This window comes from Ctenopharyngodon idella, chromosome 12, assembly GCF_019924925.1.
Source record: "Ctenopharyngodon idella isolate HZGC_01 chromosome 12, HZGC01, whole genome shotgun sequence".
NCBI lineage: Eukaryota > Metazoa > Chordata > Actinopteri > Cypriniformes > Xenocyprididae > Ctenopharyngodon > Ctenopharyngodon idella.
The window spans coordinates 23,898,535-23,924,964 of record NC_067231.1 but is presented as its reverse complement, the minus strand read 5'-3'; the positions used below and the strand labels follow the sequence as shown (position 1 = coordinate 23,924,964).

The following is a 26,430-nucleotide window of genomic DNA, read 5'->3' as shown; positions in this document are numbered from 1 at the left end:
TCGTACTGTAGAAGAGAAAAATGAATAAAAACCTGTGTTACACACAGTGCTCCCCACCTTATTAATAAACGTCTGTATACTTGGAAATAAAATGCACATCGTAATCAGTTTCACCTATATGCAGAAGCTTTCAGTGGTTTCCTCCTGTCTTTCCTCTTAGGTCTTATGGACAAGGCAATAGTGAGGAGATCTATCCTGCTTTTGCTTGCAAACTATGCAGACCCTTTGAGAGAAATCAGAGACCCTGTCAATCAGCAGATATTAGAATGGAGGGCTTCTATATTTGTGGTACTTTAATTTATTTTCTAACACATTAGCAGTGAAGAATGACATCTGGCTCAGCTCAAAACAATTATAGAGGAATGTAGTAAATCCAAGTGCTGGAATGGTTTTCTGCTTAGTCACAAAATGTAAAACTGATATGAGATTCGCTTTTAAAAGACAAATTATCGGATGTCTATACTGGATATATATATTCCTAAAAACTTTTAAATGAATGAAGAGACATTTATTGGCTAAGGGGAGTCTTTTTAATGAACAGTTACTCTCTGTCTGGCCTTTAATGAGATGCATGGTAGAGCTTGTTTAGGTCTCTACACTTCTGATATCACATATGCTTCTGGTCCCACAACAGAGTAACAGGGCAGTCGGGAACATGGCTGACATTTGTTTATGTAAGAAAGCAATCCATCTAATGACTGAGTCATCTTCTCAAAGGGTCTCTGGTAGAGGAGAGCTCAGATGAGACTCACGCAGGGAGGTTGCAAGACTCATCTCCAAAGCCAGGCCCATTAGTGTGATCAATGTGAAAGAGAGAGAGAGAGAGAAAAAGAGACAGTCTGACCAGTGCATTGTATTAGAGTGATGTACCCAGGAAATTTAGCAAATTTCAATACAATTTCTATCGGCTGGAATCTCTATTTTGTGGACTGGATTTGTGAAAGTCATGTATCATGTTTCCATGAGTCCATTTGAAGCATTTAAGAATCTTCTCATATTTGTCAAATAATATGATTCATGTTTTACATGCATTAGTCATTCTCTGGATGACCCCCATCCCCTGTTTCTCTCTCCCTCTCAATTCTGCCCATCAAAACTTCCTCAAGTTGGATTGAGTCTTGCTGCCTCTTAGAGGTTGGAATGTGTCACACACTTATCACACAAAGATGTGGCGCACACACACAGTTAATCACATTTGCACTTAATTTCAAATCTTATTAATGAACACTGTCACACTTTTACTAGAAATCTATTTTACATTTAGCATCTATTGTTGGCACTCATAAAGGTATCAAATTTGATGTAAATAAGCCACGGGCAGGTCTTTGCAATCAATCTTGGTCTAAACATTTAAGCAGCATTTCAAATCTGACTCTTAATTTGACTAAGAGCATAAATTATTTGCATTTCCGCAGTTCTGAATGAAAGTCCTTCCTCTTTAGTACCGGAAAAACATTTTGCTTGCACGTCTGAACCACAGATGTGTTTATGTACATTTCCTAACCATTTGCTTAAAATCTGTGTGTATAAATCCTCTCAGTCAAACATGTACTAAAGTTCACATATTGTATAAGGCACACTAATCTATCTATGTACCTAATGATCTATCTTTCTGGAACAGGACTTGCCTCATGTATAAGCAATCAGATTTTTATTGGACAGTTACCTCACATGCCCTTCTGTTTCTTCTGCTGTTCTATGACTGAGCTGCATTACCTGCCCTGTATTTTTCCGACAGCACTGGCCGTAAAGATGTCTCTCTCATGCTGAGATGTCCCAAATCCTCACATAAAGCTGTCCAGAGAAAACTGCAGCAAGCCATGGGGGCCCAGGATTCACATTTCTGATGCATAAGAAGTCTTTTTGTGTACTTGAGTTTATGCTTGCTGACCATAAAAACATTGATATCCTGTTAACAAAAACAAGGAAGAGTGATAACAGCTGTTCACCTCATAAAAAAAAACGTATCACAATTTCAAAATGGATATATCTGAACTCTCTAAACAAATGACAACAGATACTTACAATTATTTGTTGCAAATCCTTAAGTCTGTTTTACAATTCAGTACTCTCTTTGTTAAGTATCCAAAGTAAATATAACAGTTATCTATTATTTGTATATGCTCTTACATTTTTGATTCTAACCAAATCCACTGTATAATTATGCTCTGAGATTTCCTCTTGTTTCAAGAAATGAAAAAAGCACATACTTGTACAAAAGTTGCAGTAACAAAACTACACTGAGAGAAAAGACAACCCAAAAATACATAAACACTGGCATGATATTGGGCAATAAAAAAGTTCTCTTAGCCTGCGTTTTAAATTTCAGTGGACTGGCTTGTCCACTCAGCAACAGCGTCTCCGCACATTCCTTTATCGTGAAAATAATGGCGGTGCAAAAACATTTGACCCAGGGGGCATCACAGGAGGACGCCCTGACTATGGTTGTTGCCTCTTCTTTCTCCCGGAATGGCCGAAAGGACCAGGGTGTGATTTGTTAAATGCGAGTCAGCCCCTTCATTGTGTCCTCATCACGGGGACATCTGGCACAAGCAAGCCGGTGTTTTGACTGAGGTCTCCATCTCCATTCTGAAGCAGTGGGCTGTACTGCATTGAAACACTCCTTTGGCTTTCTCATGGTAATGCTGCAAACTACAGGAGCAGATGTGAAACATTTGGTTCTGTTCTTGTTCACTTGTAAAGAAATAATGTGCTGCTTTTACTTTCATTTCACCATGCTGTGTTCTTCTCCTTATTAAAAAAGAAAGAGAATACGGTAACAACAGGGGAAAAAATGACGGTCGTCCTTGGTGGCCTGAAGTGTAATCGTAGTTAGAAGAATGATGGATTAAGGAAAAAGCAAAAAAAGAGCCAAATGTTGACGAAATCTGTCAGTGACATATCTATAAAGAAATAAGATAAATAGGGGTGAAAACTGTGATAGTATGAACAGACTTTTTTCTCTCTCTCTCTTTTATCCATTCGCACAAATAAAGTGCACACACCCTGTCGAATTGGAGATAATTTTTATAGGTTTAGTCATGCAGTAATGCATGTCTGAAATAATCTTATTAAACCATTACCATGACTGTGTAAACACACATTTGCACAAGAGATCAAACAACGTATCAGTTTCATACTACATTTTTCCTCTATCAAATGGCTTATCATATGTTTAGCATTAGTTAAAATTCTATATAATATTTCCAAGCAAAATGACAGAGCATTTTGGCCTGATTTCTAATTAGATTTAGTAAGGGGTTTACTGCAAAGTAATGAAAAATCTTAACAACAATTTTATAAGATTTATTACGGGGGATGTTTAAGTCTTAACAGTGCAGTTACTGTTAAATTCACCATCTCTTGAATTCTCTTCAACCACCTTGTCTAAACTACAAACCTGTATTTGTTTGGCTTTGGCCACAGGCGCTGAAAGTGACATTTGCTTTGAACACGAGCGTGACCGTTTCTCAACTGAACTGACAGGTGGGCGGGGTCTGTCCTGCTCTTCCTGCATCCTATTGGTTACTGCAATGCAAATTACATGCGCTCTGGAAAGGTTTTGGGAACCTGATTGGGCCGCAGCATGTCAGTCACTTCAGGTGACGTCATTATGAAGTTAGATACAAGGCACACACGTGTGAGCTACTAGTGCTATGAAAGTTTATCAGAATTTCACAAATCAATTGAAGGATGGATTTAAAAAAAAAAATGAAATTTCGTTTTTTTTTACACTTTGGACTCGTTGAAGGGGCTCAGTTCTTTTGGAGTAAAACGAACTAATAATAAAGGGATCATTTACATTAACGTTTATAACATAATTATTTAAAAAAAAAAAAAAAAAAATCTCACTAATCTAATTCTCAGACTAACACTTTACATAACGACAACGAGCTTTACATATGCGCCAGGGTTTTTAGTGAGCGGCGCGTGCGAACTCTAAACCACTTTTGATGCTCTCGAGCTCCAAACTCTGCCTTATTTTTTGATGGCAAGACCGAATAATGCCAGTCTAGCATGGCTGTCTCTCCAACTCATGCCACCCGTGGACCGACATGGCATTTAGCCGCGTCTTTTCGGACCCTCCGTCCAAGAGCATCTTTAAGACCTTCGCGGTCATGCTGCTGTCTATACTTGCGTCTCTATATTTTCTCCACTGCCTCACGGATCGATGCGGGACCTGTATACCCACGGAGAGAAGAGATGCGGGTCCGGTGGAGGGATTTTACGAATCGAAACTTAAAGATTTAGGGTCGCTGAGGAGAAAGAGACTTCTTCAGAAATGGACCTCCACGAGACCTCTGGTGATGAGGCACCACAGCTTAATCCACCGGCTCGAAAGTGACAGTGAAGAGGATTTACCTGAAATTGAGGCAGATAAACACATTTTGCAGTCAAACGTACAGCTGTCAAACTCTTTGGATGTAGATTTGGAGACGGGGGGCTCGTATTTTGATACAGGTAAACTGAGTTCGTTAGGTGAGGGCAGTAAGAAGCTGCCTCAGGCGATCATCATCGGTGTGAAAAAAGGCGGGACGCGCGCGTTGTTGGAGTTTCTGCGCGTGCATCCAGATATTCGCGCGGTCGGAGCGGAGCCGCACTTCTTCGACCGTAACTATGACAACGGACTGGACTGGTACAGGTAAGTTCATTTATGATCAGTGATAATGATGTGCCCAATCCACACAACAGTTTAAAAAGACATGCGCTATCATTATTAGATATACATCTCAAAGATTAATAGCCTAGATTGTTCCCATATGACTAGACAAGAAACATTATCTTTTAAACCTAATGCAGTTAAATGTAATTTATTGTGTATTATTTTTATATAATCATAATAATATAACTTCGTATTAGTAGTAATAAGATTAATAATTAATTAATTAATTTTGATGTAGCTCTGTTGTTTATCTTTGTCAGTTGTTGTGGATTGTTAAGTGTTTTTTTTTTTTTTTTTTTTTTAAAGCACACACACAAGCCAAATCTAAAAGTAACAATATAGTTTTTTATGTAGCTCATAATAAAATATAATTAATAAGATTAAGAATACTACATTTGTTATTAGTGGGTTGAAAAGCCTACATTCGAATAAATGGAAAAACATGCAAATAAAACTATCTTGCTTGGGTATTTTGAACTTATTCATATTTCATCAAATTAAAGGGAGAACATAAGCTAAAAAGCATCCTAACAATATTACATAATGCACAATAGAGCTGTTTGAGGTCAATTTTGATTAAAACAAAAAACAAAAAAAGAAGCTATTATTTCACTCACAAGAAGAAGATTCTTAAGAAAACAAATCTTATAAAACAAATATGTATTTCCATCAAACTTTTTTACTACATAAAATTGTTTTATGTTGTAATATTATGTTTTATTTTGTCCTTGTTTTATGATTGTATCAGTTTATTGGCTACCAACTAAACTTTTTAACTAGGAATTAAGATTACATGATGAAAGTGTGAAACGCTGAATGAAAGTGTATTTTGTGGTATTTTTACAACACATACACTTGCTAAAAAATGTAAGAAAAACAGTTTTCTTGTATTTTTGTTGTACTTTTATATGTATCTATATATTTTCTGCATATGGTGGGTGTGTGTGTGTGTGTGTGTGTGTGTGTGTGTGTGTGCGGTTCATTCACATGTCTTCAGGCTGCTGCTAGAGTTTAAGAGCAGCTTGTCTTTTGCCGTTCTGTGTAATGGGGCATATCAGACATCGCAGCTCTGTTATTAAGAGGGATTATGACCGTAATGAAAGGTTACCTGTCTGTCTCCGCAAGGTATATTTCACCACCAGATTTAGTTAACATACCAACTCATGCAAAATTGCAAAGACAAACTTGCCCGAATACTCTTTCTCCTCCAATGGATTAGACCTTCTAGTACTTCTTTCTGTCGAAAGCATAGATGAAATCAAACAAATAAATACACAATAAATAAATACATAAATCCTTCAAAAACACTCATGTGCTTTCTTTCTTTTTAGCATCACTCTCACACCCTTCTACACTGCTATTCATCCTTTGTGCTTTGTTAAATCCATGAGGATTCCCATCCATCCAAAAGAGTTGCCAGGATTCTTGGGAATGCGACACACAGTTCGGAAAACAAGCCTGGTCATAAAGCCATCTTTTAGAAAGGGAAGGGCCCTCAATTTAAAATGACACAAGAAAACAATAACTGCAACATTATTTGCTAGAAATAACAGCATGTGGCAGATTACTCGTCCATTTACAGTATGTCTGCATGAACAACAAGTGTTTTTAAAAAGTACTGGGAGTTCGGACAGTTAAAATGAACACAAAATGAGTGGAATAACTAGGCTAATAGAAAATGTTAAGAAGTGTCCTTTACTTGAGCTAAAACACTTTGGATGGGTGTCAACTTTCTACAAGACAGGAAAAAATAAAGAAATAAACTACGTGGCCAATGTTTTTCTCTCGCTCTCTTTTTTCAAATGAGCTGAAAGACATTTCCTGAATTTATGCACAAGGCACGACAGTTTGATGGATCTGTGCAAATGTCTTGCAAATAAAGAAAACAAACATAAAATTACTTTTGCGGCATAAATTCTCACCCTTTGTCAAACCCTCTGGGAATAATTGCGTTTCTCCCGACCGCTGAAGTTATGAATGGGCTCTGTTTTTTCTCTCTCTCTCACTCCCTGCACTAATCACTGTGTCCAATTTGCTGGAATTATGTGACTCTTTTCAGGCTAGGCTGTGAATGTTTAAACACAGAAACTTCCATCTGCAGGGATGAAGGTCCTTTGTATGTCGTAATGGCTGATACGGACACTGTGAAGGAATCACACAACTTTGCTTCACTGTGGGAATGTGAGACGTGTGTGTGTTTTGTCAATTAAGTTGCTCGTGTCCAGTTGGTCCCATTGGTGGTGCAAAAAGTCTGAAGAAAAATCTCAAAATCTTTGATTGCCACAAGCTGTGCTGAGCATTTTTTGCTAATACTGTTTGTCAAAGAACAAAAACTACATAACGAAAAAGTAATTGCAGCGTTGCCAGACTGCATCTGTGCTACTACAAATATCAGTGTTGTGGTTGCTTGTCAAAACATTACTCACCCATCTGCAGTCAACATCGCAATAATGAAATCAGATACGCAGTCAGAACATCTGTAAGAGGTAAAACATTGAGTATTAGATTATATACTGTTATGAAAAGCACGCTTTTTATTTGGGCTACCGATGAAACCCTTCTTTTAATAATTGACAAATTTTATCGGCTTCCATTTTGACAGATTTCACTGCCAGCTTACACAATACTTTCTCTGTCTTGTGCTGAGACAATGCCACTTAAACCTGCAAAGGCTTTTATTATGGAAATCTGTTCTTTGAGTGCAAAAAGAGATCATCTGAAAGACTTGATGTAATGAGTGGTCTTTTCTTAAGCGAAAGTCTGTTACAATCAAAGCCGCTGAAATTAACTTTCTAGAAACGTATTGTGTCCGGGGGGTGTTTTATTGATTAAATGGCTAGTTGTGGTACATCTTAGATTTGGACAGTCATCTCTTACCATTGGTCTCCAACACCTGACTCTTCTAGTAGATGCTGTATTCCATACAGACACTTTAAAAAGTGAGAAAATTACTAAATATAGTAAACTTTCACATTTTACTAGTCCCATTCACACCAAGGACCATAACTATAAATATAACAATAAAGATGTAGTTCTAAAAATCTTTCTAAATATAAAAGAATAATATTGAGTCCACATCACAACTAACGATAATGGCACAGAGAAACAATATCATTGGAATCATTTTTAGAACATTTTTTTCAGCTGATGAATGATAAAAACACTGACAGCCAATCAGAATCCATCCTGCTTTTAAGAGCTTAAGCATTTAAAGCAGCAGACAACAAAACTACAGCGCACTTAGAACAGAACGATATCATGTGTTGGTGTGGACACTAATATGGACACTAATATAGTTATCGTTCTTGGTGTTAACTGACCTTTAGAGTCTACTGTTCAAAAGTTTGGGGTTCATAAGATTTCTTTAATGTTTTTGAAAAAAGTCTCTTATGCTCACCATTTTCTATTTTAACATATTTTAAAATGTAATTTATTCCTGTGATGCAAAGCTGAATTTTCAGCATCATTACTCCAGTCTTTAGTGTCACATGATCCTTCAGAAATCATTCTAACATGCTGATTTGGTGCTCAAGGAACATTTCTTATTATTATCAATGTTTAAAACTAATATTTTTGTGAAAACCATGCTATATATATTTTTTAAGATTCTTTAAGTTCAAAAGAACAGTATTCATTTGAAATAGATTCTTTTGGTAACAATGTAAAAGTCTTTGCTGTCACTTTTTCGCATTCTTGCTGAATAAAAGTATTAAATTCTTAAAAAAAATAAATAAATCCTGCTGACCACAAATGGTGGTACATTTCAAGGCTTAGTTCACCCAAAAATGAAAATTCTGTCATCATTTGCTCACCCTTATGTTGTTCCAAACCTGTATGAGTTTCTTTCTTCTGTTGAACACAAAAGAAGATATTTTGACAATGCTGGTAACCAGACAGTTGACGGTGGCCATTGACTTCCTAGTAAGAAAAAAAAAAAAAAAATACTATGGAAGCTACCAGCTACACTCCACTACACTTTCAAAGATTCTGATAAAAGAATCTTTGAAAACAAACAAACAAAAAGGATCTGAAATAGTGCAATAGTCATACACACTGAATTTGTTCATAAATTATTTGGGCCACTATATTTGTGGTAAATTGCGTACTTCCTTTTAATTATAGCACTGTTTTATATGTGAGGAAATTAAGTAATTACACATCTGGAGAGCTTGTGCACTTTTGTTTCTTTGCACTCTTCCCCCCCGGTAGCCCCTGCGGTGAGGGCTTCTCTCAAGTGGATTCAAGGAACGCATATCAAAGCATAGCCATTCAAACTACATTAAAACCTCTTTAAAAATTCAGGCTAGGAAATGTGGAAAAAATCCTAGGCCACATGTCTGCAGAAACTTCTTTAGGACATTTTTCTCCTTAAACTATCCTAAGCTGAAGTTTGCATTGTGCAAATAAACTAGCCAGCAAAATAACAAGCTCTGTCAACTGCAAACGTCTGTGAACATTAATAGTATTCTCAGCAACAGGGTTTGACTTGTAAAGTTAGTTTGTGATTAAGTGAGTAGCAGGCTCTTAATCACACCTCTGTTTGGAGCTGGTAGACATATCTCTCATCACAGGTGTTGTGGAGAAGTTTTTGGAGAACATGTGGAGAGGTTGGCTGGCCAGTTGGCAGAGGGTAGTGTGAACTTCGCTGGAATAAGGGGAATGTTCTTGAGTGATGCATGGCACAGACTTGAGTTCCTTGTACACAGAACATGGTGTTCGCTTCACACAGCCTGTGGTAACGGGTTTACAGTGCGGTGGCAAAGTTCCTGGGAAAATAAAACCCCTGTGTTAATGGAAATATGGACAGATTCACATGAGTACAGTAAAAATTGACTTGTCAGTAATATACATGTGCATTCAACACACTATTTCACATTCGGCCTGGTGGAGTTGTCTCAACCCAGCATGATCTCAATCGTATTCATAGATATCTGAATGTAAACTCTTAAAAACAAAGGTTCTTTATTGCCATCTATGGTTCCATGAAGAACCTTTAACTTCCATCCAAAAAGGCTCTCGAAAATGGTTTTTCAGATTATTAAAATGTTCTTCACACTAAGAAAAAATTGGTTCACATAAAGGTTCTTTGGGGAACCCAAAATGGTTCTTCTCTCTGTATTACTGTGAAACCCCCCTATTGTAACCTTTAATTTAATTGTTTTTGGCAGTATTAAATACTATTTAAAAATAATAATAATAGTAATAAAAATCCCAATACCAGCCAATAACAGATATGTTACCAATATACTTATCAAGATTCATCATTTGTAGTCTTTGTTTAGAGGAATTTAATTATCATAAAAGCTTAAGTGTAAAAAAATCACCTACAACTGGAGAAAAAAAAAAAAAAAAAACATTTAGGCCTTTCAGAGCATGTTGGTTTTTCATGTTTTATGAGGACTTTTCATAGAAATAATGATTTTGTACAAACTGTATAGTCTATCCCCTAACCCTAACACTAAACTTACCCATCACAGAAAACTTTCAGCATTTTTACATTTTCAAATAACATAATTCTGTAAGATTTATAAGTGGTTTTCCTCATGGGGACCAAAAAGTGTCCCCACAAGGACAACATTTTGTCCCCATAATGTAGTAGGGTATACCTGAACCACTAAACTTTTCATAATACTAATGAGATCAAAAAAATTTTTGCTTAAGGTGCGAGAAAACAAAACAAAACAATGAAGAATCTTTATTATTAGCTATTATCTCAGACACTAAGCTACACACTCCTATAGGGGTGTCTTGTTCACCTGCTCGCACACATACCTGCATGTGCTTTATTAGATCATTATAGTGTTTTCTATCTAAGCCAGCCTTGGGGCAGGTTGTACTGTAATGTTGTAGTGCTAGGATGACATAAGCCAGCTGGGACATGAGATCACACTGAACAAAGAGACCCCTGTGCGTGTGTGGAGGCGTTTGATCTGGTTTGGCTAGGGGCACCGCTGTGACATGATCGCTCAAGTTACCGCAAATATACAGAGAAACACTCTCATCTCTCTCTTACGAAGTTCAGTAGACAGTTAAATAGTTAGACTACATAATTACAGTTTTCTAAACATAACTGAAGGTATGCTGAACACATTTTGCTCTATGCATGACTTTTCCCCAATAACGACTCTGTTACCAGTGTAAATATTGCACATGTAAACACGCTCCTTGACTAAAATTGACTAAAAGTTCACTGTTTGTTTTGTAAAGCAAGATGTAAACAACTACACCTTGAGCCATGTTAGAACCTTGTGATTTACAGCAAGAAGCTGAGAGTATATAAATGTGCTTGTTTGTGTGTGTGTACGGACATGGGTCACAGGAAGGTGCAAAACTTTTTATGTAGGTCATGTTTGGAGGTGAGAGGGGTCAGTAACTGGATCTGTAAAGTGAAAGAGTTTGACTTGGCTTCAGAAGGGTGACAATTAATGTCAGGGGTACAACTGTGAGAGGGAACTCAGGAGGTCTCTCAACTCTTGTTCAGAGAATGTGTACGCATGCAATCTGATATACACATAGATAGACTATGGCTGCATATGGCCAACTACCTCACAATACAATAGATATCACGATGCATGTGTCACGATGCATCACTATACTGTATCTGGATCACGGTTAAAACGGTACCAAGCAGGAAAAAGACTCTCACACATTTTGCTTCACTTTTGTCCAGTATGCCAATTTCAAAATTAGTGCTTAGATGACAGGCTTCTTTATTAATTGAACTAGGAAAATATTTATTACAATTTTAGTATAAACAAAATCTCAATTTTTGCAAGCCAAGTGAAATCTTGGTAATGGGGAACAATAAGCAATCAGGTTTTGCTTAAACCTTAAGACTTTTCCTTAAAGATAAGATAAGATAATTAAAGATATGAATTTAAAAAATGCCTGTTAAGCATAAGTGTCTTAGAGCTTGACTATCTTAGGGCTATCATAACATATTATATAGTAAATATATTGTGATTTTTTTAATAATGCATTTATATTTTAGATTCTTGTATTAATATATTAATACATCCTTAGATTATTATATGAGCAATATCACATGAGTAGCAGTGCGATATGGCTGTATATCAGCATGGCATGCAATCACAGCGTGCTGATATACAGCCATATCCCACGGCTATAAGTGTGATATTGCGTTTCGATGGCACAAGTGTGTAAATAAATAAGAACAACAACGGTGTGTCTTTAAAAACCCTCTTTTATGAGGAACTACTTCCTTCTGCCATGGATTCAAATCTCAAGTTGACAGTTTAACAGTTGAGCCCAAGCCTCCGTTACTAATTCTAAAATGTCACTTCAGAACTAGTAACAAAGGAAAGTTGAGTCACTTCATTGAAGCTTTTTGTATTTTGTAGATTATTATGGTATTATGAGAGAGAGAAATTTACTATAAGAGTGTATTACCTGCATCTGATATAGCATTCATTCTTCAGATCGATGTCCATAATATTATATCCATTATAAAAAATCAGTTTGAATGCCTGCTGAGGAAAGCGATATCTTTGTCTTTGTCCTTTTAAAAAGATGAAGGGGATTTCCCACAGCGCTAAAACAACTTCCAACTTCCTGACTCACTCATAAAGAGAGTCTTTGCTGCCATCTAACGGCGTAATAATGTAACTTTCACTGATAATATTGACAGACCCTTATTCAATACCAAATACGGCATATTAGTTATATAAAATAATATTTATTGAACAACATTTAAATTAACAACAATGGCCATTATAAAAGACATAAACACAAGCAAACTATAAACAATCAAATTAATAAAAAATACAAGCAAACAATTCAGTGTACAAAAGTAGCGCTCTAGTACATGATTTAAATATAGCCTAAATATAAAGTTATGAAACTTACTTTTCCCCTTAACCCAAATTGTTTTGCTCTGGAACAAGTAATAGATTAATAAGACCAAAGATTGCCCATTTGATATACCCCAAATGAATTATATTTCGTTTAATCACTATCTACATAAGAGTCAGAGGCAAATTCTCGAAGTACTGGCCGAGATGAAGCTGTTCTCTGCAGGTACATGAGCGTTGAACGGCTGCTGACGGCCTGGAGCTCGCATCTATGAAAGCATCTAAACAATTTTGCTCGACCGCTATGAAAGTCGCCCCAAGCAAAGTGATACAAACAGTGAAACGGTAAAAGTGCTGATACTGGGAGAATATTGCACAGCTCTCAGCCAATCAGATTCGAGAACCAGAAAGAACTGTTATATAAAATATAATAATGTAACCTTAAAACAAACTAATACAAGGATCTAAAGTATAGTAAAAAAATAAAAAAAACAATATATTATTTACTATATAATATTTTATGATAGCACAATAGTCAAACATACACAGTATTGCCACATACTGCCCCGCCCCCAAATACACACACACACCAATACACACTTACAACAAGTGTCTTATGACTTTCTCAGCAGAACACACATTGTGTTAACCCCCTCAAACACACACACGCAAAGAGCCTCTTAAGCAGCTGATCCCCAGAGCCGTTTGGGGGGCCAGGGCACAGTGCTGGCTGTCAACAGCTGCCTGAAAGGCATTCTGGGAATCCAGCCCCCAGTGGGCACTGAAGAGAGAGAGCAGGTGTAGACTGCTCCACAGACACCTCCATACACACAAACACACACACACACACACACACACACCTGATGCCATTATCTGCAACAGCTACCTCACAACCTGAACACCGCTCAGCAGGACACAAAAAACTTTTGCCACTAAGATGAGAGCAAGCAGGCTTTGATAAAGAGTGGGAAAAGGGATTGATAATTTGCAGGTTACAGGTCACAGGGAGCAACTCTAAAAGGCGAGAGATCTCTGCCATGAGAGTGACCCTCATGCAGACACAGATGGGAATGCAAGGGATCAGTTGCTCACAAGTCGGGTGTCACCACTTGTTTATGTTGTTCGATTTGTGCAAGTTTTGATCCCGAGAAAACAGTTAAGGCTATTTTTAACTACAGAGTTGGTGTCTAGGCAACTTTTTGTGTTGTATGGCACAGCATCGAAGTGCAGAAAGCTCCAAAAGCTCCATCCACATTACATCTTGAGACCAGCTTGCAATGAATTGTTATTATTATTATTTTTTAGAAGAAAACCCAAATTGAAAATTCTGCCAACATTTACTCACCCTCAAGTCATTTCAAACCCTACTTTCATTCTTCTGTTGAGAGCAAAAGGTGATTTTCATGAATATTCTGGTCACTCTTTTCAATATAATTAAAGTAAATGTAGTCTGAGGCTGTCAAACTCCAAAATGACGAAAAAGCATCTTAACCCTTATATTCAATAAAATTCACGATGAATCACTTTATGAAAAACTTTTAATATTAATTCTTCTCACACATTTTACAAACTGTGAATATTATGAACACTATTATTGTGTGACATTTTTAAACACATTTTAACAAATTAAACAGAAGAATGCAGTTTTTCATGGAAAAAAACAACTTCCACATGCTTTCCTGAAGCTCAAACAGTTAGGCATGGCGCTTGCACCACAAAAATCCTGGGTTCAATTTCCAGCTAATAGAATATGCATGTACTGATAAAAAAGTATTCCTTCAATGCAGTGTAAGTTTCTTTAGACAAAGGCATCTGCTAAGATGAAATGCATAAATGTAAATGTAAATACCCTCAGAGGGTATTTGAGAAACTGAGATAACAAAATACAACAAAATATGTTTTTATTTTGGGTCTGTGCAGCAATTGTGTCAAACTGACCCACAATCATCATAATTGTAATATAAATTTTGCACTCACATTCCACAAAACATCAGTGTGTTAAAACTTTACGGGCAGTTTCATGACTCCAAATGTGAGAAAGTCACAGTTTTAAGGAGAACATCATAGATTACCAGTATTTCAAAAAAAAAAAAAAAAAAAAAAAAAAACCTAATTAAAAGTGTTTCATGCAACTCATGCACTATAAGTCTTCTGAAGTCATAGGATAACTTTGTGAGAAACAGACCAAAAGTTGATATTCTCTGAAAGTCATACAGGTTTGGAACAACATGAGATTGAGTAAATCTCTTTAAGTGGTGTTTACATTTGCAGCGATTCATAGTGATAAAGTGACTGTTTTCAAAAAGAGTTGGTGATTTTAGGTAACATGAGCAACAGGTACTTGTGTGATCCACCTTCTAAAACAGTTTGATACTCGAGGAGAAATCTGTAGCAAACTAGCAACCAACAGTACTGCAACATGGTGACCTCCATCTAATCTCTGTCAGCACAAACACACCTTTACTGATTCTTCAATGTGTGAATTACTGCATAGCCATGCAAAGTTACAGAAAGCAACAAGTCTTGACAGAATACATTAACAGCAGCTGCGTTTGCTCAGTCTTGTTTTGCCAATGAAGACGTCTCTTGAATATTTTCTATCTAAGTGGAGGCGTTTTATTGCCACAAAATCGTGAAACCTTCACAGATATACAGAGCAATTTATTCAACAAGCTCTCAAGGGCATGTCTGTGAATGTAAATTTTTGTTTATTCGCTTTGAGCATTGTGGAACTAAACTGGTTGATGTTTTTGTATATTTGAAAGCAAACTAACCTAGGGCGGTTCTCAATGTATCAACCAAAGCAGCTCAAAAAAGACCTCAGCACTCGCAGCAATTTAGTGTCATTTCACCTTCCTCTGCAGATTCCTCTCTCTCTCTCTCTCCTTAGAAAAACTTCGAAAGTGGTAGCAAAGTGTTATCCTGTTATAAAGAAGTTGAAATAGTACACCAAGCACTTGGCAGTAGAAGTGCATGTGGGTTTGTGTCCGTGCAGAGCCTGCAGGAACAATGCAAAGGGAGTCTGACAATATAAAGGATCCGCTGATATCTGTGAACTGGACCCAACAGCACTGAACAAAACTACCCACAAAAAAACAACAACTACAACAGATCAATCCTGCAAAAGACTGCATGTGAGCAAAGCTGTCGCTACAGCGAGCCAAAAGACGGTACCAAGACCAGACACAAAGAGAGAGAGAGAGGGATGTTGTGGGTAAATGATGCATGGCAAGAGCACATACGTGTTACGGGCCTCAATGGGGCGGAATGGTGGAATAAACCCTTTCCGTCGCATGATGGATTTCACTTTCCCAGTGCACAGGCAACAGCTTTATCATAGGAGAGAGAGAGCGCAATTTTCCACCCTTAGACAGACATGAGAGAGAGAGAGAGACAAAAAATAGATCAGTAGTGCCTTTTCAGTCCTGAAATAACTGTTAAAATGGTTAAAATTATTCAAATAAAAACTCTTCTGGCAAGATTATATTAATAAATAACATTTAATATCTTAATCATCTGGTGAAAATGAAATGTAGACCCATTATATCCACTTCCATTCATGAATGCAGCACAAAGGCCTCTTTTAAAATGCATAAGTAGTCTTTTTCTTGCGTTTTTGGCATACTTTGTTCCACGGCCACATTTGAAATATTATAAGAGCTGTTTTAAACTATTAGTTTGCACTAGTGTTGATGTGGTTCTTATTGTTTGGTGTTTAACGCTGTGGGTGTCCTGAGAGCTGCTCTGTGTAATGTGTGTGTTATCTTTCCATGTGACCCGTGCCAGCAGTACAAACCATGCCAGTCCTGTGGTGTCCCTATGCCACTGTGAATCAGAGAGAAAACAAGACAGAGAGGGGGAACTGCAGAGAAATGCCAAGTGAAAAATGTAATTGTGTGTGGGTCAGCCCAGTTTAATCCATTTTCTTTCCTTGTGCACTTCTGCCTGCAAGGCAAGCTCTGAAAGAACAACCAAACAAACACATCTAGAACAAATCTATTCACAACTTGTTTTTAAGAGATCCATATAATATCAGAATTACTGTATGAGTTTCCAAAATACAAAGTTCTGTCATGAAACTAGATGGCGCAGGATAATAGGTCCTTCAACTCAACCTGCTCGTAATCACACTGTTATCTATAGGGCACAACTGATTGGTTCCTGCTGTATCAGTAGCCAATGAGCTTGCATGCTCAACCTTCAAAATACTTTGGTAGCATTTGCCTTAGCAGTGCAGTGCACTTCAGCAACCCTCCACCTTCCCCAGCTCCACCTGTATAAATCCGCTACAGGTAATTCATGTACGCTATATTGTACAGCAGCAGCATCTCTTACTTGCTCACAGCAGTGTGTTGTGTATGTATTGGCAGTAGCAAGTCCCGTACTTACTCTGCAGCAGCAGCAATAAAAGCAGCAGCAGCAATAAAAGCAGCAGCAGCGTAGCAGATCTATTCCGCCAAGACCAAACATACAACATTGTCATACCCATTACCATGCCAAACACTCCGAGTCATGACAGAACTAGGGTTGTCACGATAGCAAAATTTCAGTAGTCTGTATAATACCAGTAAAATTTCACTGTTCTGTGTACCAATTTTGGTACCAGAGCAAAAACTGTTGAATTAAGTAGGGGAGAGCGGAGCACAACCTAACGCTTTTTGACTTTCTCAGTTTGTGTAAATCTACTTAGGGTTCAAGGAATTTCTTTTGTTCCACATTAATTTCAAACATGTCTGGTACAAATATGTGGCTTTGTTTCATTAATACAGTGTATACTTTTTTCTTTATTTACCCCGAAAGAAGGGAAGTGAAATGTGACAACATGCTCCATAGGTGGGGCACGTTGTAACATGACCATATGGCAGCTAAAAATGCTATCTGATTTAATTAAAAAAATATACATGACAAACTAAAATATTTTGTCAATAAAATACAATAATAATTTTTTTCATATAAAATAATAGCATTTTTTTAGAAATTCAAATTGAAATAATTTTGTAGTTTGACAGTGAACACTCTGCAAAACACAGCTATACAGCACTGGTCAAAACAATACAGGCAAACAGATGAGGAAACATATCCAGACATTCAGAAAAACACAGAGCTGAACAAAAACACTCCTCTCACTCCACTCACAGCTCTCACAGAACATGAGATAAATAGACGAGCCAGTACAAATGCTGAACATTTCTTGAAATAATATTTTCTGGATGTTCAGGTTCTTCCTCTCAGTCTTTATTCACCTTTTTTCCATAGTTTATCAACAGAAATTAATTAAAAAAAGTTAATTATGCCAGTTATATCGCAACTATAGAATAGTATAGTTCTAATAGCGGGGCACATTGTAACGCAGTGTTACAACGAACCCTATCTGCGCAACTGGAATTTAAACCTGGTTAGTGTCTTCTGATAGTTAGTGAAGCATTAAAAAACTACCCAAACTGCTAAACAACAGATTGGAGATTAAAATATTATCAGATTTGTCTAATTTTAAATAAAAACAAAAAATATAGATGAAAAATTAGCTTAAGTAAGAAATTTACTTTTGCTATTGTTAAATAAATGTTCAGTGATATCTTCCAAAGATTTTTGAATTTTGGCGCAATTTTTTCTCTCTATATATTGTCGATATGGCAACTAGTAAATACGCTAAGTTTCTTCATGCTAGCGTGTGTGGAAGTATTTAAACCACGTGTGTTACAACCAACCCCGCGTTAGTTTGTGCCCCGCGCTCCCCTACTTTAAAAAAATGTCTCATCCAGTGGTTATCACTGTCAAGCATAGCAGTTTCTGATTCAATCGTGCATTTAAATATGGATGTCAATCCAAAAACTTTGCAGCGTACTTAGCAGCATGAAAAACTAAACTTGTATTTAGATTGTGAATGGTAATAAACAGAAAGCAAAAAAAGAGCCTCCTTTTATAATCTGTCAATCTCTAAAGCACAAGCTTGCTGAATTTTGCACTCTCGTGAAAACTGCTGTTATAATAAAAAAAAGCTGTCTTAATTGTACAGTGAATCTCTAATTTACATTGTGTTTACACTCATGCGTTTTTGGCGGTGTTAAGCGGATTCTAACTAACTTACTGACTAGCACCTCTGATAGGTCATTGAATTCACGTGCTCAACAGATATGACTGTGATGCTCAACGCTTGTAAAAACACGCTATAAATAAAAATACTTCTGACGCTCAGAAAGTACTCAAACAAATCAAGCATTTGAAAGCAGCGTCTATTGGTACTACTGGTACTGCAGAAATGCTGGTACAGTCAACTTTCTTTTTTTTTTTTTTTTAGTACTGACTGGTACTGGTAGTATGGGTACGTTTGACAACCGTATTCCAAACAGTAAAAAACATTAAGTTTGTTGTCTCACAATAACATATTTTTAATGAAATTTTTATATGATGTGAGTCCATTTCACGACTCGCATCATACAAAACAAAGGAAAGCTAGGAAATGTATTTAATTATTTATTCATTCATTCAATGTTTATTATTTTTATTTAAAAAAGCAATTAGTGATCAAGTATTTTTTACCATTAGCAAAGCCAAACATTTTTCCATAGAAACTAACAATTCTGAAGGCAATCTTCAAGTTCTCATAATAACGGTGACTCTTGAACACACTATAAATTCAATAGGAGCCTATCGAATAACACATTGATGTTAGCCTTGTCATAATTCTGCTGTATTTCCTAATCACAGGCAACATAATCCACAATATGTGCGCATATTGCTTTTATTTTTAGCCACTGATGTGTTCGTGTTCAAGGCATATTGTTTTGACTTTAGAAATGAATTTGGGAAATGTATCATGGCAGTTGCAGTCTAATCCAGTGTTACAGAAACATGCAAGAAGACTCGCGCACACCACAGCTCCAGTAACAGACACTTGAGGGTTGGCAGTCTCAGCACAACTGGGCTGATCTCCCACACAAACACACAAAACAGAAAGAAAGAGAGACGTCTGTGGTAAAGAAAGACATCATATACCTCACCTATGAATGCTGTATTAATCCTTATTCTTGTGGTAAAATCTCTCAGGTGGCCACCGTCTCTCTAAACATACAAGCACTGTACAGATGTTAAAGTCTGCACACGGTGCAATAAACCATGTTTAGGTGTTTAAGGTGTTAGCCTGAATATCATATAATCCCTACCGCAATATCCGTGGATTTATGATGCATAATTAGCAGGTTGGGATGTTCCAACATTCTTTCCTTTGTTCTTACGTATTCTGCATACATTTCAAGAGATGATCTCTGTTGTGGTTTAAGAGTCTCATAATTCCCAGAAGAGACACTGCACACTTTTTACTGGACTCGTTTCAGGATCCAATAGATGTTCTTTTGTGTATAATTCACAATCTAGACATATAACATGAAAAGTCTATGTGCATAGCATATGTTTGTTGAATCCATTCATCCTCTTTATGAATATACGTTCAGCCAGACGTAAGCTCACCCTACTAGTCGGTACGGCTAGCAGACAAATCAGTCATCAAGAGAGAGTGACCCGCTCTGGCACCGGAGCACTGACGAATGAAGCCCACTGGCAGAGCTTGGCTCTTTTGCATAAAGATAGAGTGTGGGCCTGTGATGGATACTGTAACCACAGACTCCTCAGACGAGGTCCAGTAATTTAATGAGTCCCAAACTGAACACTTCTAATTGCTAATGGAACCAGCCTTGACTCACCATTAAACAGTCTGGAGGAACTTTGACAGAACGTTGTGTCTAAGTGATGGAGGAGAAGCTTGTTTTGCTTTCTTGTTTGTGAAAAATGAAACATTTATGGGACATCGATTATACTTGCAATAAAGTGAAAAAGGTGCTGTATTTGTTAAAAAAACAGTGCAAGGAAGAAAATACCAAAGGGAGGGATTAAACACTAAGACTGATTTCTACTTATTTTAGTTACAGGGTTTCCACATTTTCTGACCAATGAATTCCCATGACTTTTCCAGTTATTTCTTAGTCATGGATTTTTAAAATAATTTTTTCTAGAGATCAAACTCACAAAAAGGCTAGAAAATAGCTAGAAAAAACATTTCCATGACTTTTCCAGTATTTTTTTGATGATTTGTAAAAGCTTTTTTAAAATAATTTTATAGATTATTGCACTCACAAAGAGTAATTTCTAGCCTAAGAAATTATTCAGAGCATAATAAGAAAAATATATATATTGACTAAAGAAATTTCCATGACTAATCTTTATTAATTTGTATGAATTTTTCCAGTCACACTTTTGAAATTTTCCATTTTTTTAGGACCAAGTGTGTAATTTCTGCAACACCAAATGAAATTGCAATGTTTTCTTTGAGTATCCCAACTTTGCACGACACAACATCATGGGACCAGATTAATTTGTCTAACCCAGAGGTCTCCAAACTCAGTCCTGGAGGGCTGCTGTCCTGCAGAGTTTAGCTCCAGCCAGCTCCAACACACCTGCTTGAAAGTTTCTTGACCTTGATTAGCTGGCTCAGGTGTGTTTAATTGGGGTTGGAGCTAAACTTCGCAGGACAGCGGCACTCCAGGAGCGAGTTTGGAGACCCCTGGTCAAGGCAATGTGAGACAAGGAAGTATTCCTGCATTTCACTTTCAATTTCTTGTAGTGTAGTTATAAACTAAACTACATCTAGACACAACTGCATTAGATCGAAAATTAATTTAATTAAAAATTGTTTGTCTGGTGGAGTCAAACAAAAATCAAACAGAAACCACTAGCTTGTACGACCTCTTCACGACCTGGCCTACAAGCCTTAAACATTTAATAATGCTCAGACTGCACACTAATACTGTATATCTATGTCATTCTTTTGAGAGTGAGTGTGACAGCATATTTAAAGAGCTTGGACAGATGAGACAGGAAGAGAGTGTTTTTAATGACATCCTCCTGAAACAGGACACCCTGAGAACTGCGATGCCTCTGAGGTCCTTCAAATCTCTCATTCCTTCATCCTCTTGAGAGACACGCCCTTCAGCTACTGTCTCAAGTACTGACGTTTCCGCTGTCTCTGCTTAACAAGTAGTTATTACTTGTATTTTTTTGGACATTGTATGACTGTTGACCACAATTCACAATATAGTGGTCTCAGAAAGTATTTGGACACTTTAGCCACTTAAAAATATATTAATGTCATTAACAAAATATCAAAAAATAACAAAATATCAAACCAATTTATTATAAAGAAAGATTCATTTACAAAGAATTAAAATATATTTAAAAAAAAAAACCAATTTATTATTAAAAAAAAAATCCTTCAAGCAAAACAATGTCTTGTTTTAAATTAAAATTAACTAAAAATACAGTAAATAAAAAATGTAACAATATTTATTTTAAAATAAATAAAAATGTATTTAAAATATACAAATATTTAAATGATAAAATATTGTTATTGTATATTGTTTAAAATATAAGTATTTTAAGTATTAAGTATTTTAGTAGAACATATTCATATTCACTTTGCTAAAACTGAAGAGGAAAAAAATGTTAGTTCTGAGAAAAGCTAGAGCTTCTTTTGTTTCTTTTGTTTTCAGATGCCACTATTATTGATATTTTGTTATTTAAATGTATTTTAAGTGTGGCATGCACATACAAACACCCAACAGCAAGTATTACCTTAGAAGAGCGTGAGAAATCAAAAGTAAAAAAAAAAAAAAAAAAAAAAATGAGTGTGAGCCACTTGTTTTAAATCACCATGCTTTACTGCAGTGCTATAAATGATCAACTGAAGAGGAAGTTTTATCAAACTCACATAACTCAAAAGTTATATTTAGCCATGGTCTTATGGAAGTATACATTACCCCTCCTCATTTTATCTCTGAGAAGGAAGTTTGAAATCCTCCTTTTGTTCGGAGCAAGAGACCTTTGGGAAAACAGCTTGGAAATGCAGAGATTTATGTCCTCTTTTAAAAATCTCTCAGTCAGATCACTTCCTGTTTCCTCCCAGTGTTTACAGTACACAGGCGGACCATTGTGGGTGATTCATTTGCTTATCACCTTAATTGAGGTCCCTCAGAGTTTCCACAACAACCATAATTCCATTACACAAACTATTCTGAGACATTTTATTAGCACAAATGAGGCATCAGGCCCTCCGACCACACCTAATATCACTCTAAGCCGCACACAACAATCCCACACATCAATGTTCCGACATCCGGCCAGATCAGACAATGAGGTCCTTAATCGCTTTAGATGCTCAGAGGGGAGGGAAGAACAGACTTAGAAATCCTGCCTAGTTATTGGGTCTTCCTATCCCTAAAACTTTTGCTAGAAAACCTCTGAGCCTGACACATAACTTGTCCCACATTAGCTATGTTTCCATACAAAGTTGTAAATATAACATATGCACAAAATTAGAATATTGCATAAAACCTTTGCAATTATATAACGGTTATTTCCTGTCCTTGATTCTGATTGGTCAATAGCTGTGTTTTATTCACAATAAAACACGGCTATGACCGCTTCACCCAACAGTTCTGTGTATCACTACACAACACCCTTAGCTACCACTCTTAGCAATGTAAACTGTATGCTCTCAATTGATATTGTTCATTGAAGCTTACTGTATTATGTAGAGAGTATTGTGAGAAAGAGATCGAGTGAGCAAGTTTATTACCTGCATTCAGATTTAGCATTTTCCTTCAGGTCAGTCCTATGTTCATAATAAAAAATCAGTTTAAATGTCCGATGTATTATCCTGTCCATTTAACAGTTAAGGGGTTTTCCCGTGACTGACAGCGCTAGTCAAAGCATTTGTCAGTTGCGTCTTGTTCCGTGTTCACAACAATTCAGTCTTTTCAATGTAAAAGTCTTCGCTACTGACTGACACACTCATAAAGACAGTCTTTGCTGCCATCTAATGGCGTAATAATGTAACTTCTGTTGCTGTTCACGGTCAGGGAATATTTTTTTTCGGTGGAAGGAAGGCTTTAGTGAAAGTTTACTTCATGAAAATTGCATTGATACACATTTTTGGCTTTAATATTTGTATTGTGTGGTAACTGTTTTATAAAAGCAATAAGGTACTCAAGGCTAGTGCTGTATCGTGAATAAGTCATGGCTGAAGCGGTTCCAGGCACTCCGCTTCACGTCGTGCCTAACAACACCCTTCAGCCGTGACGTATTCACGATACAGCACAGCCTCTCGTACGTTATTGCTTACATAAAGCACTTTTTCCATCCAGTGAGTTGAAGAGAACCAAATCGTCGCTTCCTGATAAACTGCCGCTAAATATCACTAAGAAAAGTAGGAGAAGCCACTGTATATAATAATTTTTGTATAGCCTATAATAAATTACTTGAGTTTCAGAGCGTGCAGACGAAACGCAATAAACGTGTTATCTTTCGGAGGTGGATACTACTGTTTGGGAACGCAGTCATGAAGACAGTTCTGGGAGGGAATTATACCAAACCACTTTGACGACAAACTTTGCTCAGGCATTTCAGAACAACCAAAACAGCATTGCAGATGCTGTGCAACGAGATTGATCTGCTGGTTAGTCCAATTATGCCGTCCCATCGCAAAGTCACTTTTTTTGAAGCGTATCGAGGAATTTATTCGGTAAATGTGTTTTCATCATAGATAATGCGCATGTTTTCTTATCGGATAAAAAATGTATCCGACTCAAATGAGCGCATACATTTTTTTAATTTATGCGCATATTGGCGTTTCCATCCAGCAGTTTTTGTTGCGATATCCCAAAATGCGCATAAAAATAGGTGGATGGAAACATAGCTATTGTTTGTGCCAAGGAAATGAATGATATCTCAAATCATACAGCTTCTTGCTTTCTCATAAGATCGGGCTGCATTTTAAAATATAGCCTGCTGCACCAGATTTGACTGAACCGATTTAAAATATGTGGAAATGTGTTAATGATGTGGAGGGTGTGTAAATGTCAATGTCATTTTCACGTGCTTATTTCTCTGTCATCACTTTCTCACACTGACACAAATACTGATGCGGAGCTTCTTTAAACTACAGCACTGAAGGATTTAGAGCTGGCAGAATGTTGCTTTCCCCATAATTGCAAAAAAACCTCCAACACACACACATACACTTGTTTTTAATCTACTCATTTCTGCTGCCTCAAACTGCGCGTAAATGACCAACTGCCTCCTCTGCAATTTTCATACATCGTGCTGCTCGTGATAGCTAATGTATATGCAAATCAGATGCCATTATATATCAGATGTTAAATCACCGAGAATATGAATGCAGCTAATACGCATTTTATTCTCTATATTTTGGCAAATGTTTTTTTCTTAAGCGATGCTCATACAGTGATCCCGTCCTCATTATAATCCATTTCAATCTCTAATCGTTCTTTTCACGCCCCGTTTTTATTCATAGACTTTGTTTGGTATGTGCAGGGCATTTTTCTTTCAAGCATGGCCTCCTCACTCAACCTCTCTCTCTCTCTCGATTCCCCAAAAATTCGCACATTATCTTCCTTCAGCACTCTCCCATTTTGCTAATGCGTTTTGAGGAGCGATTGCATCAGTATGAAAAAATAGAGTAAAATCTCTCTGATTGATTAGGCGAGTTATCATATCGGGACGGCCCACCCCAACACCCCTATATGCCATTACGGCCGACACAGACAACTGTTCATTTATAATCACTGCCATTAAGAGTGTATAGCTTACAGGGTTGAATGTAAGTGCGTTTATTTTTTTGAAATAAGCACATTAGTTGTAAGACGGATAACTTGTATAAATACACCACTGAAAGAAGCATCATCATTCACGTAGATGTCAGATGCTTTATGTCAGTTTGTGTTAAAATTACCAGTCTTTTGTTTTCCAGGACAGGCTCTGTGACCCTTAAGCTTGCCAACATTCAAAATTTAAATTCTTCCATTGTTTTTCTTGTTTGAAAAAGTGGCTTATTTTCCAAACAGTCACTCTATCAAAAACCAATCTTTCTATTTTGTTCCAAGACAAAGGCAGAGTTCTCAATTGGTCTTTTGTTGAAGTCTTACAACAGCATCCTTCTGTAATCCATTCCTCATCTTATCCTCTTCATTTAAATAACAGTCCTATACGGAAACCTAACCATTGTTGACAGCTTTTCACAACACCCTTCGTCACACCTCCTATCAGCAAAAAGACTGTTTCTTCTCCGTGGTATGGATTTTCCTTCACTGTAGGAAAAAGGAAGAGGTATTTCTACATGTTTCTATTCCCCCAGGACAGATATTTCTTTTTATCAGGGTTCACCGCATATTTTTTGGTTCTGTTGAATCTGGGTTCGAGCCCAGTCCAACCGCCGCTCGGTTCAGACACGTTACAAACCACAAAGGCTTTCTTCATCACCCTACTCATCTCTTCCCCTCTATTTCAATCTTCCTGCATATTAAACATACTAATTCAACTGCCGCAGATAGCTCCGTTCTTTCATTTTACCGCCACGGTCACCTGTACCGCATGATTCAGCTCTGCAGGATGTGAACGAGGTGAACAGAGCTTCATTTTTTCCTTGAGCTATTTACTTAATGGCTAATGCAAAAGAAGGCCTCCAAAATGGAAATGGCACATTAACCCACCCCTTTTTTCCCATTTTCTAGCCCTCTTGCCTTTCTTCACACTCCTTGTTCAGATAAATTACAGTGCTAACACATTATTACGAGGCACATTACTTGTTCCGCCCAATATGTAAGAGGAAAGGGGGACGAAATCCCATCAAATATTTAAAGCAACAGACTTATAATCGACCTTGTGATGGGCAACACACACTGCTGTGTTTTGGTTTCTGAACATGTTAGTACTGAGCAAGAAATCCTTGTAGAAGGAAAAGAGAGTAAGAGAATATATGTAACTAGATTTGCATTTCCTCAAGGAAACTTTCAGGTAAGCTTAAGTTTAAACTTTGGTTTTGCACAAATTGATCAATTGAAGGGTTATTTAATCATCTGCTGAAACAGTGTTGGGTCATGTTGATTC

The 26,430-nt window shown here is 37.0% G+C and overlaps 1 protein-coding gene across 1 annotated transcript in view; it reads left to right on the top strand.

Moving 5' to 3' along the window:
* Positions 1–3,374: 3,374 nt before the first annotated feature.
* si:ch211-216b21.2 (heparan sulfate glucosamine 3-O-sulfotransferase 3A1) overlaps positions 3,375–26,430 on the top strand; it is a 40,229-nt gene continuing 17,173 nt past the window's right edge. The window contains exon 1 of the mRNA XM_051915462.1: positions 3,375–4,642. Within this exon, the coding sequence (XP_051771422.1) occupies positions 4,056–4,642 (587 nt within the window). The 5' untranslated portion in view covers positions 3,375–4,055. The remainder of the gene's footprint in view (positions 4,643–26,430) is intronic.